This window comes from Netta rufina (genome assembly GCF_964035555.1).
Source record: "Netta rufina genome assembly, chromosome: 13".
Lineage (NCBI taxonomy): Eukaryota > Metazoa > Chordata > Aves > Anseriformes > Anatidae > Netta > Netta rufina.
The window spans coordinates 12,083,398-12,101,461 of NC_140136.1; the positions used below are offsets into that span (position 1 = coordinate 12,083,398).

Genomic DNA, 18,064 nt, shown 5'->3' on the forward strand with positions numbered 1-18,064 from the left:
GGCTGGGCCACCAGTTTCGTCATGGTCAGCAGAAAGCTGATGTTGGTGGTTCACGGTCCTCAGGGATCAACCCTGCAACCAGCACTGTTTAACATCTTATTAATTAATATCTTGTTAATGATCTGGCTGGTGTGACAGGTGGGCTCTCAGCAGATATGTGCCTGATGCCAAATGGAAGGGAGCAGTCGATGTGCTTGAGGTGGGACCAGAGGGACCTCAGCAAGCCTTGGGCTGCAGGGAACCTCCCGGAGCTGAGCAAAGGGATCGGGGTGGGTGCACCATCCTCCCTCAGGACCTTCTTCTGAGTCCCTGGTGGTGTCTGCTGAACCAACGCTGGGAAATGTTGTGTCTAGTGAAGTCCCACAGCACTGCACAGGACAGTTTTCTGCTCCATCCTGGACTGCTTGCAACCTTCTTGCCCAATCTGGAGCCTTCCTTGGGAGAGCAGAGTGGGGTTGGTGTGTGCCCAGTGTGTTAGTTCCTGCTTCTCATCCTGGCTTTGGGGCAGTGGTTGGGGCTGGCCAGGGGGCACCCGGGTGTGAAATTTGGGACATTGAGCTCTGGAGAAGCACCGCGTCATGGGCACCAGCACCCATCTGCACCACCAACACCACCAACCCTTGGGTGCCCAACGCAAGGTGAAGGAGCCGGGCTGGCCTCCCCGTGCAGGAAGCCTCTCTTTCTACACTCACCACCCATCTCCAGCCACCGAGGCAGAAACGTGTCCCCAAAAACCACCCTGGGGCCGCTGGCTGAAGGACAAGAAGAGACCAAGGAGCCTCCAACTCGAGGATGCTGCTCCTGGCCTCCACGGAAAGCTCGAGGGTGCTCCCCGGCGCGGGGTCTCGCGGGCACTGCGTGGGCCGTGTCGCTCTCATCTCGCATCTCTTGCTCGCTGGGTAAATCTTGCCTGACGGGGCAGGAAGAGGCACCGAGAGCTGGAAGGGGGAGGAGGCGCCGAGGCGGCAGTGCTGCCGGTTGGTAACCTCAGCACTTCCTCCCGGCACCGTGCCCCTCGCCCCGAGCAGGGGCTGTGCTGGGGGATGCTGCCCTGATCCCACCACCCGGCTCGCCTGAGGTCCCCGCCATGGCCACGTCCCCCGGGGGGATCCCCGCTGAGCTGCAAGGTAAGCAGCAGCCGCCTCGCCGCTCCTCCTGCCGCGTGGGTGCCCGCTGCTCTGCGGCCTCCTCGGCCCCACAGCTGCGCCAGGGCCAGCGGGAGCAGTTTTGGGGCTCCTCGGGGCCTGCAGGCGCTGCTCAATGGGTTCTGGGTGAGTCTGCTCCTTCCCGCAAAGCCCGCTTCCTCGAGGATGCTGCTGAGGTCAGAAGCATCCCCGAAACCAGGCTGGTTCCTCCTGCTGGCCAGCAGGGTCTGGTGATGCCAAAGCCTTGGGCTGCCCCAGGCTCGTCAGGGAGGGATGCGAGAAACCTTGCAGCTTTGGGGAAGTTCTCTTGCCTCCTGGCTTTGTTTGGAGAAATTAAAAATTCGATTGGGAAATTAAAAAAGAAGCTTGTGGAGGTCTGGAGGTGCTGCAGCCTCAGCAGCCCCACCAGTGCTTGCACTGGTGAGGAGCAGCAGGTCACCTCAGCCCTGCTTCCCACCTCGACCAGGGTGGGTCCCCGGGGATGATGGGGGCCTGCACGGTTTGTTTTTACTCTCCTTGGTTCCCTTGGGTGCGTAACCGAGGCAGCAGAGCCCCCGTGGGGACAGACCCACAAAGAAAAATACCCCCGAGCAGGATGGCTGTGCGGAGAAGGGACCGGGTGAAAGCTTTCAGTCTGACGCTCACCCCTGGGGGATGTGCTGGGTGTTTGGTCCCTCTGGAAGGAGGGCACGAGGCTGCTGCTGTGGGTTAGGGGAGCTGGATGCTCAGCGCTTCTTCCTGGCACGGGGAGCAGGGGGGTCTCCTTGGGCACGTTGTGCCACGCGCCCCAAGGGCACAGGGGTGCAGGAGAGACGCCAACACCGGTCTTTCCAGAGGGCATCACCGCCTCCCTGGGGGCAAAGAAGATCCTCCTGGTCAAGAGCGTCCAGCTGCAGGTGAAATCCAAGTACGACGACTTTATCTTGGTACGTGCAGCGTCCCGCACTGCGTCCCTCTGAGCTGGGGCTGGGGGTCCAAACCCACGGCGCACATGGGGACCCCGCTACAGCCCCTGGCCCTGCTGCAGGCTGCAGACCTCGTTATCTGAATTCTGCGTTTGCCTTGCTCCTCTCTCCCCTCGTACTGGCTGTGGAGGGGTGCAGGGCAGCAGCTCCTGCCTCACCCTTCTCCCATCCCACCCATCTCCCCCTGCCTCAGGTGCTGACGCCCTGGCGAGCCTACGTGGTGCCGGCGATGCTGCCGGTCAGGGTGAGTGCGGGGCCTCTGGGGTGGGATGGGGGAAAGAGGAGGGCTTGGGGCAGAGGTGGGGCACCCTTGGGTCCCTTTCTGCGTCCCAACCCTCCTCTCCCGCAGGTGCACAGCAGCTTCAGCTTCCTGGAGGTGAGGGACATCGCTGTGCGAGAGCCCAGCGTGGTGAGTGGCACCCACCTCCCCGCGGGGGCACCCACGGGTGCTCGGGGACAAGTTGTGGGTGCAGCCCCGGCCTCTCCTGCTTGGTGGGGACAAGGTGATAAACTGTGGCTGGCTTAACCCAGGCGATGCCAAATTTAGCTGGGAGGTGTTTTAAACCCTGCTAATCCTCTTACAGCGAGGCGGCCGAGGCAGTGGGAGCGGAGCAGGATGGAGTGGGATGCCTGAAAGGGTCGCCAGGGCCCAAAGCAGGGCTGTGGTCCCCTTTAGCATCCTTTGTTGTGCTCACTTTCAGAAAGAACAGGCTGGGCAGGGGGGAATGCGATCTGTTTAGGATCAGGCTGCAGGTCTGAGCTCCAAGAGCCGGGGCTGGAGAGCAGAAGCCAGGCTCGGGGGCATCTGGAAAGCCCGGAGGCTGCAGTCCCAGCAGATCGCTGCCATCTCGCTCCTGCGGCTCAGCCAGCCTGTAATTAAATCACGGAGCGTGTTGCCATGGGATCTGGGAGGAGCCGGGAGCTAAAAAAGCCTGGAAACCCAATTAGAGAAACTCAGGGAGGAAACCTCCGTCAGGGGCTGGCTGGCGCAGCAGGGCAGCGAGGGAGGTTTGTCAGGACTGACGTCCTGCAGTTTCTGCTGATCAAACCCTATTCTCCCCCTGACTGTTTTGGGATGGCTAAACAGTAGCTAAACTTGAATTTTGGGGGCGGATCGATGCCTTATTCTGGCACATCACATCGCTAATGAATTCATGTTCTCAGCCATACCTGTGCACATAGGCCGGGGATGCGAGCAGAGGCCGGGAGTTTGGTTGCTGTCCCCGCTGTGTCTGTGGGTTTTGGGGACGCTGGCGGTGTTCTCAGGCATCTCCCATCCTTTGGCCTCTGCAGGTTGTCATAGAAACGGACACGTCCCCTTACTCCTTCCGGCTCATGTCCTTCGACGACGTGGAGCAAGTTGTCATCCACGTCACCATGTCACTGAAGAAGGTCTTCCCAGACTCATCCCCTGGGTGAGGGTCCTCTGCTCCTTGGGGTTGTCCTGTAGGGACCAGAGGGCTCAGAAAGGTCCAAAAAACATCTGCTGCGTCCTTGTGGTAGGAGAAAGGCACGCTGATGGAGGCCAAATGAGCTCCCTGTTCCCCGAACATAGTGGGATGAATGCTTTTGGTCATCCTCTGGGCTTGGCACACGACCTGTGGGGATGCTCTCCTGGCAGCCCACCGCCACGCTGTCCCTGGTCCTTCCCCTAGGACGCTGCTCAAGAATTCGCCCCCCAACCTGTACGAGAGGATCCGGAGGGTCACGGACTCGCTGGAGGAGATGCTGCAGAGCAACCAGGGGCCCTGCGGTGAGCGCACACCCAGCCCCAGGGCTAGGAGCTGGGGGGACACAGCTCCCCAAAAAAAGGGGCAGGACGGGCGAGGGTGAGCAGCCAGGGATGTTCCCACCCACCTGGTACAATATTGCTGCAGAACCAGCGGCTTCTTCTGCAGCCCGATTTGGAGCAGGAGCTTTTAAGGCTCCAGAGGTTTTAGAGGGAGGAGGGTTGGAGCGGGATGCAGGGGCGAGGAGGTGGTTGCTGAAAAGATGATGATGTGAGCACATCTGGCATACCTCTCTTACTGTTACATGCATTAATTCCTCAAGTGATGGGGTCATCGTAAGGGGGAAACTGGGCATCGGGGTGACACCGGGCTTGTGAGGCCGGGGCTCTGTGGGCAGCAGGAAAGCAGAACGTGCCAGGGAAACCACCACAAGCAGCTGGGAGCAGAGGCTCCACCATCCAGGGAGAGCCCCTGCCTTCATCCTGCTGCTTTCTGCCCTCCCCGGGGGTCCTCCTCCGTGTTCTCCTTGGGAAGCAGGGCTCACGGTGCCACCTTCTCTTTGCAGGTGGGTTTTCAGAGACCTACGCCGCCTTATGCGATTACAACGGCTTTGTCTTCCGCGAGGAGGTCCAGTGGGTGAGCTGCTGGCCCCGTGGGAGCAGGATGGGTCCCTTTGCTCCAGCTGGTGACATCCCAGGGTTGGGGCTGGGGTTTGGCTGCCTTGATGGCCAGGGGACTTTTTGAAGCTCTGAGGCACCGCAGCCCTTCCCAGGAGCTGGCGCTGAGCTCTGTCTGTGTGTCTGTCCCCTTGGCCAGGACGTGGACAACATCTACCATGGCCAAGACTGCCGGGAGTTCAACCTGCTGGACTTCAGCCACCTGGAGAGCCGGTGAGTGCCTCGGCCCCTCTGCACGGCGCCCTATGCCTTGCCACCACTTGTCCCCAAGGGGCAGGGGTCACCGGGTGGCACGTCGCGCTCCTCTGCTCATCTTCAGAGCTTTCATCACCCTGCACCTCAGGGAGGACACATCTGCAGCCTGTGCTTGTCCTCCCACCGCTAGAAGCCCTGTCCCGTGGGGCACGAGGCCGGGCAGAGTTCATTTTTAACACATAAACGAGGCGGGCAGCCTGTTACTGTTACGGGGGCGTGAGCTGAAGGCCTCATCAGCCAGGCGTTTCCCCATGCAAAGCAGCCGGCTCCGCTCGCAGCTGCGAGGCTTTGCACGGCTCGGAGGGCTTGCAGCGTCCCCAGATTGCTGTTATTGCACGGGTTAGCACCTCGTGATGGGGCCACAAACTCCAACCCTGCCCGGAGACACGTGCAGGGGCTGCAGAGATGGCTGCTGACACCCTCATCCCTGTGTCCCCGCAGGGATGTGGCGCTGAGCGTCGCGGCCTTGTCCTTCAACCTGTGGTTCACCAAGCTCTCCTGCAAGGACTTCAGGCTGGTGAGTGCACGCGTGTGCCGAGCCCTCTGTCCCCGACAGCCGTGCCGGGACCTGAGAGGCTTTGTCCCCTGCAGAACCAGGAGATCGCCGAGCAGCTGCTGTACATGCTCAGCAAGTCGGTGACGCTGGAGGAGCTGGCGCTGGAGAGCAGCGGGCTGAGATGGTACGGGGGGGCCTCGCTTCCCCATGGGGGCCTTGTGGTGTTGCTGGATGCGTAGGGAATCCCCTGCCCTTCCTCCTGCTGCTTTGGGGGCTGCGTTGCCGAATTCTTAAAATGTCAAAAGTTTGGGTGCAGCGCTTCAGCACCTGGCAGGACGAGCTCCTACCGCCCAAACTGGAGGCTGGAGGATGGGGTGGTCATCCCTGGTGCTGCAGCAGGGAATTTAGGAATGTGGGGGTCCTTGGGGAGGGGGGAAAGGCTCTACTTGTGCATGGAGCCGGCATGGTGGCGCGTCCCTGTAAGGCCACGGGGTGGTGGCTGCATCTCCCGGGGGTGTCCTCCTCCCCACAGCGACTTTGCACAGAGGATGGCCCAGGCGCTCAGCAGACACCCCGACTCCGTCCTGCACACCATCAACCTCGCCGGCAACCAGCTGGAGGACAGAGGTACCTGATGGCACCAGATCAAGCCCACACGAGATATTTATCCCTATATCCCAGCCCTCCATCCATCCTGGGGTCCCCGTGCCCGTGGTGGGGCCCACGCTGCCCCACTTGTGCATGGTGCAGGCACCCAGGTGCTGAGGGCTTCTTCTGCTCTCACCAGGGGTAATCGCCTTCAGCCGGTACTTTGAGAAGAGACCCAAGGGCCTGCAGAGCCTCAACCTGGCCAGGACGATGCTTGCTGCTAAAGGTACATCCAGGCTGTGCTCCTGGAGGGGCCGTGGGACCCCCTGTGAGGCTGTGCTGCTGCCCAAAACCCATCTCCTCCTCCCCCCGTGCAGGGATGAGCACGCTGTGCCAGGCGCTCGCAGCCAACGAAGCCATCGGCGCCTCGCTCCGGCACCTGGACCTCTCGGGGAACCCCGGCAGCTTGGCGTTGGAGGACACCACCGTGAGCATGGGGCAGCGCTGATGGGGTCTGTGGGGTGGGTGGCGTGGTCCCGGGCGAGGTGCTGAGCTCCTCTCTCCTGCAGAGCTTGCAGAGCCTCCTGGGCCGCTGCGCCTCGCTCACACACCTCAGCCTGGCTGCCACCGACTGCTCCCTGGACACCGTGAGTCCAAATCCACCTCCGTGGGGCTCAGCACCCTGCCCTTTCTGGTCCATTTTGGGGTTGCATGCCCTGGCTGAGTGGTGTTTCTCCTCCCCACACCTCACAGCTCTTTGGGGCGCTGGTCCGAGGATGCTGCGCCAGCCTGGTCCACCTGGACCTCTCCAAAAACACGTACTCGCACCGGTGAGCCCCAAATCGCAGAGAGGAGCAGGCAGGCGGCTGGGGATGGTGAGGTGATGCCATTTTGTGCCCTTCTCTTCCAGGAAGGTGAAAGCCGTCCCTCCTGACATCAAGCAGTTCTTCAGCCAGGCCCGTGCGCTCAGGCACGTCTCCGTGGCGGGTACCAAGCTGCCTCCAGATGCCGTCAGGTGTGGGATGGGGATGGGAGCCTGCCAACGGGGCGGATTTGGGGTGGATGCTGTCCGGGTGCTCCCACCTGGGGCTTTGCAGGGATGTTGGATGGGTCTGCGAGGGGCAGAGCCCGCGTTGCCCATGCTGATGGGTGGCTCTGGGGACTTTTCCAGGGCCATGCTGCAAGGGCTGGCGTACAACAGCCACGTCAGCGACCTGCACCTGGATCTTAGCAGCTGCGAGGTGAGGGAGGGCGCCCATGGGTGCCATGGGTCTGTGTGACCGTCCCGACAGCAGGATCTCTTTCGTGGGTCTCCCCTTGTGCTGACATCTTGCTGTTTGCTCCCAGCTGAGGTCGGCAGGGGCCCAGGTCATCCAGGATCTCATCCCCGACGCCAGCGCCATCAGCGACCTGGATCTGTCTGATAACGGTGGGTTGCCCTTTCTGCACCCAGGGGAGGTTTTCCTGCCTCAGGCTGCTCCCCAGAGGCCAGCTCGGATCTGTGGGTGTATAGGACAGGGTTGGAGTCCCACCAGGCACCCTTACACTCATCCTGACCTGCTTCCCTTGCCTGGCCACTCAGAGGATGTGCTGGTGTGTCCACCCATCGCCCGGGGCATTGCTCTGTGAATCCCCCCCTGCTGCTTAACCCAGCATCAGGGGGTGCTGCCCCTCCTGCCTCAGGATCTGCCTAAAATTGTCACCTCACGTCTCTCGTGCCACAAACCTCCTCAGCTTGCTTCATCCGAAGCAGTCTGACGTTGCTGGCTCAGGTTTTGAGGCTAGGTGAGACATGGGCTGCATCTCATCCCACCTCTCCACGGGAACTTGCTGTCTGCTGCTGACCTTGTCCTGCCTCTGCAGCCATGGGGCTATGGGAGAGCCACCCTAATTATTGCAGAAATCAATTCTGCTGCCTCTTTAATTTCACCTAAAAGGCCACAAAGCTTAAAGCGACCTTGCTGAAATCTCACAGCAGCTCGCACAGTGTCTCTACAGCCAGACACCTCTAGGAAAGCTGATGTGTTTTGGGTCGCTCAGAAACTCATCCTGCTCTTGGTCCCCCTGGCTCACAGATGCTCCAAAACTTGCTGTTTTAACCAAAATGCCAAGCTTCCTCCAGATGCATTTATGGGAAGAGGGCCAGGGGCTGCACCTTTCTGCTGTCCCACGTGGTGGCTCTGTGAGGGTCCCTGTGGGGACCACGGTGCCACCTCGGTGCTCCGGAGGGCCGGGAGCATCGCGGCATGCTCGTCTCTCGCAGGCTTTGACTCCGACATGGTGACACTGGTGCTGTCCATCGGCAGAAGCAAGTCCATCCGGCACGTCTCGCTGGGGAAGAACTTCAACATCAAATCCAAGTACGTGGTGCTGGCGGCACCTTGTCCCCAGGCTGGGAGCCCCCCTGGCACTGTGCACCCTGAGTGCGCGTGTAACCGCCCGCCTCTCCCGCAGGGACGGGCTGCTGGATGTCCTGCACCGCATCGTCCAGCTCACCCAGGAGGATGATTGCGTGAGTATCACCCGTTCCCTTCCACCCCCAACCATCCCACCTCTGCCTGGACCTCGGCCACCGAGCAGCCTCCATCCCCAGATCCCCACCGCGTGGCTGCAGCTCCGCAGGGTGATGGGGTGACGGGGACAGCCACGTCTCCCCCTCCTCTTCTCCCACCCAGCCCCTCCAGTCCCTGTCCGTGGCCGAGTCACGCCTCAAGCTGGGAACCAACGTCCTGCTGAGCGCCCTGGGCAGCAACACCAGCCTCACGGCGCTGGACATCAGCGGCAACGCCATGGGCGACACCGGTGCCAAGATGTTGGCCAAGGCCCTGCAGATCAACACGAAGCTCAGGTAGCAGCAGGACCACGCAGAGCTCCTCCTGGGGGCTGTTTTCCCCTGGTGGCTGTGATACAATGGCCCTGGTGGGGAAGCTGATGCCACCAGAGGATGGTCCTTGGGACAACAAGCCTGGTCCTGGCCGTGCTGTCACCGTATCTCGCTCTCGTGACAGCCAGCTGTGCTGGTGACATGCGTGGTGACACGCAAAGGGCAAGGGAGCAGCTGGATCTCTGTACCTGTGGGGTGGCCCTGTCCTAGCTCTTGGCCACCTTTTTGTGTTTGCACAGTCCAGGAGGCTACAGCTGGGCCCATGCAGTCACTGCCTCACTGGGCTCTGTCATCCAGATCCTAAAATGCCCCTTTTTGACCACGTTGTGTCTGAAAAGGGAAGGAGGCTGCTGAGGACACAGCACAGGCAAGGCTCTGCCCTGCTTGGCAGGCAGGTAAGGCTCATTCCTGTCCTCTTTGCAGGACCGTGGTTTGGGACAGGAACAACACAACTGCCCTTGGCCTCCTGGAGGTGGCTCAGGCTTTGGAGAGGTAAGGAAGGAGCAGCCTGGTCCTCCTGACCCGCTGCCACTGTGCAGAAGAGACTGTCCCCAGCTTTCCCCAGCCCCATCCCATGAACCATCCCATGAACTGATCTGCTGCTTGTGGGGACCTGGAGACCCCATGCTCCTCTCCTTCCTTGCCGTGAAGGATGGGTGGAAATCATCCACCTGCCCGGGCTGCTGTGTGGCCGTGTAGGTGCTCTGGGGGTCTGAACAAAGAGGACTTGGTCTGGTGTGGGTGGATGGAGAGCGTGGGTCATTGCACCCCCGTCGGGGTCTGCTGATCCACTGATGGTTTGTCCATCCCCAAAGCCGGACCTGGGTGGGCTCGGGACCTTCATGGGACGGGACCTACAAGGGACAGTCCCCACCAGGCTGCCGTGGTGAGGTCCTTGCCATGCAGGGCAGTGCCCCCTGCTCACCCCATCCCTTCCCTGGCAGGAACTACACCCTCAAGTCCATGCCCCTGCCGATGAGCGACGTGGCGCAGGCGTACCGCAGCAACCCGGAGAGGACGGAGGAGGCCGTGCACAAGGTGGGGGGACACGGGTTGGGGTTGGGGTCCAGGGAACAGATCTGACCCCTGACACCCACCCACCCACCCATCCATCCACCCATCCATCCATCCATCCATCCATCCATCCATCCATCCATCCATCCATCCATCCTCCTGCAGCTCCAGTCCTGCCTGGCGAGGAACCAGATGCGCCGCGCGCTGCCCGCGCAGACCTTCCGCCTGCAGCAGGGCATCCTGGCCTCCTCCTCCGAGCAGGTGACACTGCCCCGTCCCTTGTCCCCCCCATCGGGGACAGCCCTGAGCACCACGGGCAGGACGGGCAGCTCGCCCCGTCCCTGCCGTGCAGGGGAGCTGGCGGCGACGCTCGGGTTCCCCGCGGGTGACGCAGCTCCTCCGCTCGGCTCCAGATGGTGAACGAGATCTGCCTGAGCCTGCAGAAGCACGTCGACATCCTGAGCTCCTGCCCGGGACGGGAGGTGGAGGCGGACATCCTCTGTGCCGAGGAAGCCATCAGGAACGCCAACCTGGCCGTCAGCGTGAGTCTGCTGTGCGCCGGGGTGGGGAGATGGCCCCAAGGGCTCGGATTTGGGATCAAAGCGGTTTATCGATTCGTTAACGGTGTGATTAACCAGCAGTCAGTGAACATCGGTGTCATCAGCGCGACAGCTGCGTGTGAGCTTGCAAAATGTTAAAGGACAGCTACAAAATTTGAACCTTTTTCTGTAACAAGTCCCAAAATGTTCCAACACCCCTCTCCAGCAAGGGGGTTTCCCTGCCTGCCCACCCCTCTTGCAGCAGCTTCGGGGGCCCCCACTTCAGCAACACCCCTGGCCCATGGCACCCATCCTCACTTCTTGGGCTCGGCACTGATGGAGGCCCCAGCACGTTGCTGATGCAGGGGATGTTCCCCATGGATTCAGACCTCCCGTGGCTGAGCAGAGCAAGGGTGAGGTGCCGCGGGATGACCCATATGTGCTCTCTCCCCGTCGCAGATCTTGCCCCTGTTGTACGAAGCGGGGAACACCCCGTACCAGAGCGGGAAGCTGCAGCACAAGCTGGAGTGTCTCACGGAGGAAGCCTCGCAGACCTGCGGCCGGGAAATCCAGGTGGGAACCCATGGGGAGCTGCTGGGAGAGCAGGGGGCTGCCAGCAGCATGGGATGCTTGTCTGCCCTACCCCAACCTGCAGTGAAGCCCCAGATGTGGGGACTTCCCCCATCCTTACCCTCTACAGCATCTCTTGGAACAAACAGGAGAACACCCAGCTCCTGGTGAGGTGCCGAAAACTCCCCTTTTCCCCAAAAAATTCCCGGGTCTGCCGCAGGCGATCATGCAGGCAGCGATGGACACGGCGCACAGCCTGTGCCCGCCCGTGATGCAGAGGAGCGGGGTGAGGGACCAGCTGGTCAACGCCATGTCGGAGCGCATCCACCTCCAGGAGCACCTCAACCTCAGCGCCGTCCTGGACCAGATGGTCACCGACGTCTTCAGCAAGCTGAAGTGGGTGACGTGCCTTGCTCCTTTCTCCTCCAGCAGCGTGGGGCTCGGTGGTGGTTTTGGGGAACCCCAACAACACGAGGCTTCCCACTCATGTCCGGTTTGGGGCTGGGAAGTCCCGTGGGGTGCCGTTCCTGCAGGCACATCCCACTGCTGGGAAAGGGGAGCACGGAGGCAGAGGGCTGCAGGCACCTTGCTCTGTCCTGCCTCGCCGCGTGTCTCCTCTGGGAACTGATGTTGGGGACCTGCAGCATCCCCAACGTGCCTCTCTCTGCTCCCAGTGAGATCAAGCTGTCCATCACGGCCGCCGTGGCCGACTGCATCGTGGATGCCGTGCTGGGAGACCTGTCTGCTGCCCAGTGCAAGCTGGTGAGTGCTGGGGTGCCAAACCCCACAGAGGGGACGTGGCAAGGCGGGGGTCTCAGCAGACACCACTCAGCGTGGAGAGCGTGGGTTTGCTGTCCACAGAGCAGGACCATTCCCACCCTGCTTGATGTTCCTCCTGGGACATCTCCCAAGGTGGTCACGGCAGAATTAAGGTCGTGTGGCTCCTCCACGTCCCGCAGGGAAGCTTGGTGGGGTGCTGGGGTGGAGCCGGGCACCTGGGCCAGGAGCACCCAGTGCCACTGGGGCCAGCAGCCGGCTAATCAGCCCTAAATCCCCTCGCAAATCCCAGCCGCAGGCAGGGAGCAGAGCGGCACGTCGCGCTTCAGCCGGAGGGATAATTTAAGCGCTTCCTAATGGTTTTAGGCGGAGAGCCTCCCCACGCACGGGCTGGATCTCCTGGAGCCCGCTGAGGACGATGCCGCCGCGCTGGCGCGGAGCAGGAACCTCTCGGACCTCGCTGAGAAAGGCTTCGTGGTGGAGGAGGTAGGGCTTGGTCCCCCCCTTGGGCTCAGTGCTGACCCCGCCGCTGCGTGATGATGCCCACGGGCTTTTATCCGCATTAGGGGATGATGCCAGGCTTAACCCTGCTGCCTCTGTGGGCTCGGACAGCCTGTGGCACGTCCTGGCCATGCCCCCGGCCACACGTGTCCCCTCCAGCCTTCTGGATGTGGCACGGGGTGACAGCCAGCAGAGCACCCAGGCCGTGCAGATGCTTCTTGGGGTGCCAGCGAGGAGCTGGGCAGGAGGTGGATGGATGGAGGGGTGGTGGTTGCACCCAGCGGGGTGATGCTGGGTGATCCACCACGGTGATCCATGGCGGTGCTGATCCGCGAGCGATGATCCCTGACGATGAGGAGACCTTCAGATCTCCAGCCGGGAGGACCCCACGTCCCCCGGCTGTCCCCGTGCCACCGGTGGCCGGGCACCACAGCTCTCTGCACCCTTCTGTCCTTGCAGTACAAGATGGCTCTGCGGAGGAAGAACAAGCACTTCAGGAGCATTCGGCCCACAACGACCGTGAGAAGTAAGGCCACCTTTCTCCTGCTTTCCCTGCTTGCTCAGCGGGCATCCACACCGGGGTGTCCCCATGTCCCCACCCCGGTGTCGTAGGGACAGGGGGGCTCACACCGTGAATTTGGGGTGCGATGCTCCTGCAGGATCCTTGTGAGGTCCAGCGGGGAAAATTCCCCGAGCTCCCCAGTGGGGATGTTGGGAGATTTGGGGAGAGTTCTGGAGGTTTGGGGACAGTTCTGGAGGTTTCAGTGTCCCAGACGTCACATCTGGGGGCTGTATGGGGGGGGGGGGGGGATCACCCATGGGTGCTGCAGGGTGCAGACGTCTTTTGTGGTTGGTTTTATCCCACAAAACCCTGCCCACGTGGGCTGCCCGGGGTCAGCTGGAGTGTGTCAGGATCGTGGCGGGGGGGCTGCCGGGGAAAACAAGCAGCCTTTGGGGGGCTTTTGATTTAGGGGAGGGGGGTGGCTGTGATGTCTGTCTGCTTTGGCTGAAGCAGCGCTCACACTGCACCCCGGTGCCTTGCATCCATGTGGACCCCTGACACCCCAAACCCTGCAGCATCCCCACCTCTCCCCCCAAATTACCTCTTCCCCCAAATTACCCCTAACCAGACAGCACAGGGAGCTGCCCACCGGGCTGGAACAACACACAGAGGGAAGGAAGAGGGGGGCAGTCCCAAATCACCCCTTGCCTCGCAACCCAACCCCGTCCCCAAAAATCCCATCTGGAGGTGGCGGCGAGCGGGGGGGGGAAGGGGAGCGCATTTTGGCGAGCCGCTCGCTCTGGTGGGCATCTCGGGGCTGAGCTGCGAGGGTCCCCGAGCATCCCTCCCCCTGCATCCCTGGGGAGCAGCGCGCTGCGCCGTGTCGGCGTGGCAGCAGGATCCGTCCCCGGCTGCGCTGCAAACGCCGCTACCCCGGGGGCTGACGCGCAGCGCAAGCTCTGGCGGAGCATCCCCGCATCCCCCCGGCCATCGGTGGGCTTCTCGCCCTTCGCCAGGTCCCTCGGAGCTGGAGCTGGCGGCCAGCGGCAAGGCACGCCCGGCTGCCACAAAGGATGCTGAGCCCGCCGCCGGTGCTCTCCCCGGCACGCCGCCCGCCGAAGCCCTCATGGACCTGCCGACCGCGGGCGAGAGGCTGGAGCACTGCACCAAAGCCAGGCCCAGGCCCAACCGCAGGCACAAGCAGCCGCCGAGCAAGCCGAACGTGAGCCCCACGGTGGTTTTTTTTTTCCTCAGGAGGGAGAGGGTGGATGGGCACGGGTTCTGTTTTTTTTTTTTAATTTATTATTATTATTATTTTTTTTCCCCTTCATCAGCGGGGAAACGGGATGCGCGGGGCAGCGGCCGGGTTATGATGTGATTATTCCGTGCTATGCGCCTCAGCCGGAGCTTGGAGGACGGGCAGGGGGCTTGGGGGGGGGCAGGCGGGCACCCGCTCCTTGTTTATGACTCTGCGATGCAAAGCACAGGGGCTGGGGGAGAATTGGGGAGGGGAAAAAAAAAAAATCAGAGTGTGTGCAGGGGGCTGTGTGCCTGTCAATGGCTCCGGGTCCCTCCATCCATCCGTGATGAATTTTCTCCCACGGTTCGGAAACGGTTTTGGGGAGCATCAGGCAGTGAAAGGCAGCCCTCGGTGCTGCGGGCGCTGGGGCTCGGCCCCAGAGGGGTGGGATGTGCTGGGCAGCTGCTGCCTGCAGCTCTTCGCCTTCTCCTCCGGCTGCTTTGGAAGCAAAAAACAACTTTTGGGTGCTCCGGGCGCAGAGCTGGAGGTGGTGGGGACAGAGGGGGGGAGGCTGGGTGCGTGCAAGGCTGTCGGCAGCTCGGGTCACCCTCTGCCAGGAGCTTCGTCACCCAAAGCGAGCAGGGAGAGGGCTTTGGGGGGACCCAAACCCCATGGTCGGCAGCAGGGCTGGACCCCGATGGTGCCAGCTTGTTCCCCCAGCACCAAGCTGTGTCTGGATCCGTGCATGCATCAGAAAGCCCCGGCGGTGCTCAGGCTGGGCAGACCTGTGGCCGGCTCACCGGTGGCTCGAGGATGAGGAGGAGCAGCAGGAGCTGCTCGGCCGCAGCCCCGGGGCTGTCACCTTGGCACGCTGCAGCACAGCGCGGGGGCCGGGCACCGCCACCGGTGTCGGAGGAGGAAGGAGAGGCACGACTCCAGCTGCAGTGAAAAGGCGTTACGGGTTGGAATGGCACCAGCAGGGAAGTGCCTGGTCGATAGGAAGCCACCGACGCGGTGCCAGGGCCGGGCACTCCCTCCGTGGGCAGATTTGCTGCCTGGCACCGAGTGGGTGACCTTCACCTGGCCACCGGGTCGCCCCGAGGTGGGTGAGGGTGGGTTTCACGTGAGGAAGGCTCCGAGGGGCAGCACCAGCCCGGCTGTGCAGGTGGCAGGATGCAGATCTCTCAGGGCACCAGCTCCGTCTCCCTCTGGGGGCTTGGATGATTTTCTTGGGGCTCAAAACCCTGCCAAAGGCTCCCTCTTGCAAGATGAGGAGGTGCCATCCAGCTGCTCCTCGCCTCGGCGGTGCCCAGAGGGCAAGCTTGGCCACCAAGAGTCCCCGAGGAGGGTCAGAGAGGCAATGCACCTGCAAGGAGGGTGCTGCTCGGGATGTGGGGGCTGTACTTGTTGGTGCAGTGCGTTTTTGGCTGATGTGGGGGCTCAGGGAGCCCACCCGTGGCTGATGACCAGGCTGATGACCACGCTTGCCCGCAGGTGCAGCCCGTGGTCCATGAGAACAGCGAGGACAGGAGCATCACCCGCGTGGATGAGGGCCTGGAGGACTTCTTCACCAAGAGGCTCATCAGCGAGGAGCTGCAGTAAGCCGGGGGGGTGGCTGCAGCCCCCAGACGGGTCCCAGCACCCATCCATGGCCATGTGTGGTGCTCCTGCAGACCATGCCCAGGGCTGTCTTTGCCTGCTGTGCTGGCTGAGTGCCTGAAGGGATGCTGGGGGGATGGCACATGGTGCCCTGGGCACCCAGCGGGGCAGAGCTTGTGTCCCCCTGGGGTGTTTCCATGGGCAAAGTGGGTGGGAGAGAGTGGTGGTGGCAGTGGGAGGAGGTGGTGGTGGGACCTGGTTCATAATTTGAACCAGGATCCATAATTTGGGGGGTGGTGGGGAACACAACCCATCCTCGAGCTGATCTTCCCCATGTTTCTTCCCCCCAGCCCCATGGTGCTGGAGACCGGCCCCGGATCAGCCCCTCTGGTGTCCTCCAGCTCCCGCACCCTCAAGAAGAAAATCGGGAATTTTTTTGCCTTCAAGAAGCCCAAATCCAGCCGGGGCTCGCGGTGCGAGAAGGAGCCCGAGGGCAGCGCGGCGGCTCCCAGGAGCAGGCGCTCGATGCTCAGTGACATTTTACGGGCCCCCAGCAAGGCGGGCGAGCCGGGCAAGGCGCTGAGCAAATCCGAGGAGGGGGCCCTCAGCACCGAGCCCGAGCACAGCCAGACCCCCGAGGCTGCCCGCAGGATCAGACCCAAGTACTCGCGGGAGGGCAAGTCCCAGTCCCTCATCCTGCTGCCCGGGGAGGACGAGGAGGCGCTGGGGGTCAGGCAGGACAAGGTAAGCAGCCCCAAAATGTCACCTTGGATGACCTTGTCAGCGGGCTGGGCGCTGTTCCCACCAACGGGGGGGTGGTGGGATGAGATGGAGCCACGGGGACCCTTGAGCAGAAGCCCCACGGGGATGGGTGCTGTGCCCCTCACCCCGGCACGGTCTTGCTGTCCCACCACAGAAGAGGCACCTGGAGAAGAGCGACGGGGAGCTGCCCAACTCCTTCGAGCAGCGCGTCCACGTCATGCTGCACCGCATGGGCGTCACCAAGGGCCTGGGCGCCGAGGGCAAGAAGCAGCAGGTAGGGGCTGGAGCCTCCCAAGGGACACAGCGAGGTGGTGGCCCCCCGGGACAGGTGACACTGAGCTGTGCTGCCACCCCCCTGTCACCTAGCCCGATGCAAGGGGACCATCACATGGGCTGCTACGTGGTCTGTCTGTCCGTCCATCCCTCATGAGCCCCCCAGCCTCTCGTCCCCCACCCCTCACCACCTTTTTTTTTCCCTTGCAGAGCAAAGACAGTGAGATCAAAAAAGCTGGGTCAGATGGTGAGGGCCCACATCTCCTCCACCCATGGGTGCCACCTCCCTGAAGGCCTGGGGACTGGTGGCACAGGGTGACCTGGGTGTACTGAAGCCGGCCGCTGGCCTGTGTTTGCAGGGGACATCGTGGACAGCTCTGCGGACTCCCCGCCGTCCCTGAAGGCCCGCACGCACTCCGTGTCCACAGGTAGGTGGGCTCACGGTTAGACCAGGTGGCAAGGGGCACCTGGGCAGGGTCCCACCCCCCTTGAGGGCTTCCCAACCCTGGTCAAGGAACCCCGGGAGCCCTCCATGGGGTCTGGGGGACGTAGCCCCGCTCTTCCCCGCAGACGTGGCCCTGCGCAGCGCGGCGGAGCCCAGCCCGGCCTGGAAGGCGCTGGGGCGGCAGCTGAATGCGGAGCTGCCGGGGCCGAGCTGGGAGCAGCAGCCCCGGCGCTGCTCCGCGGGTCCCGAGCAGAGCGGGCAGCCGGCGTGCCGCGAGGCCTGGAGCAGCAGCCTGCCGCGGCCGGGGAGGAGCGCGCCGCCGCGCCGCGTCAGCCACGGCGGGGAGCCGGCCGCCGGCACCCCCCTGCCCGCATCGCCCCGCTCTGGCACCGAAGGTACCCGAACCACCAGCGGTGACTCTTGGCCGTGTGGTGTGCCCCGGGGGCAGCCCGACTTCCTGATGCCGTCTCCCACTGCTTTTGCAGACAATCGCCTGGCGACGCCGCGGCTGGCTGCGCCCAGCGGCCGCCGGGCTGTGTCAGTCCACGAGGAGCAGCTCAGGGAGCCGCAGTGCCTGGCCGAGCTGGGAAGTAAGTGGGGGCCGGCTGCCGACACCATCGGCACCCAAACGTGCCCCACGTGGGCCCTGCTTCACTGCCATACCCCCAGCCTCGGGCCCAGAGCTGTCCCCCACCCTGGTGGCATGGTGGTGATGTGCTGCGTGTGTTTCCCCCAGCTGTGACGATTCCCCTCCGTCTGCGGCGGTCGCCTGTGCTGAAACGGAGGCCGGAGGTGGTCGGCGAGCACAGCCCATCCTCGGAGGCAGGAGGTGAGGCTGGATTGAGGCGCAGTGCCCCTCGTGCTAAGTGAGGCCTGCACCCACTCACCCCAGTGTTCGCGGCTTTTCCAGGCACCACACCGCAGGACCGGCCCCGTGGCGGGCTGGAGGAACCACAACCAGGAGCGACGGGGCACGGGGAGCGGCCGGGAGGCCTGACACAGACTGTTGTGAACGCACAAGACTCAGCCGTAGACCAAAGAAGCCCCGTGCCAGGCCGGGGGGAGCCAGCCCTGGGACAGTGAGCCCCTGCATGCCGCTGCA

At 63.1% G+C, this 18,064-nt stretch overlaps 1 protein-coding gene across 1 annotated transcript; it reads left to right on the forward strand.

Moving 5' to 3' along the window:
* Positions 1-1,087: 1,087 nt before the first annotated feature.
* Positions 1,088-18,045, forward strand: CARMIL2 (capping protein regulator and myosin 1 linker 2; the record flags this gene model as incomplete). Its single annotated transcript, XM_084294458.1, has 40 exons — positions 1,088-1,127; positions 1,980-2,071; positions 2,304-2,354; positions 2,460-2,519; positions 3,404-3,525; positions 3,766-3,863; positions 4,406-4,476; positions 4,657-4,730; positions 5,214-5,289; positions 5,364-5,452; positions 5,801-5,895; positions 6,056-6,142; positions 6,234-6,343; positions 6,426-6,503; positions 6,610-6,686; positions 6,767-6,871; positions 7,028-7,097; positions 7,204-7,285; positions 8,120-8,216; positions 8,311-8,368; positions 8,532-8,704; positions 9,164-9,232; positions 9,685-9,778; positions 9,920-10,015; positions 10,168-10,296; positions 10,753-10,866; positions 11,084-11,259; positions 11,538-11,625; positions 12,007-12,126; positions 12,601-12,667; positions 13,660-13,865; positions 15,378-15,481; positions 15,833-16,226; positions 16,399-16,518; positions 16,728-16,764; positions 16,877-16,945; positions 17,088-17,357; positions 17,448-17,552; positions 17,699-17,791; positions 17,873-18,045. The coding sequence occupies 40 exons, from the start codon at positions 1,088-1,090 to the stop codon at positions 18,043-18,045; spliced, it is 4,329 nt and encodes a 1,442-aa protein (XP_084150584.1).
* Between the last annotated feature and the right edge of the window lie 19 nt (positions 18,046-18,064).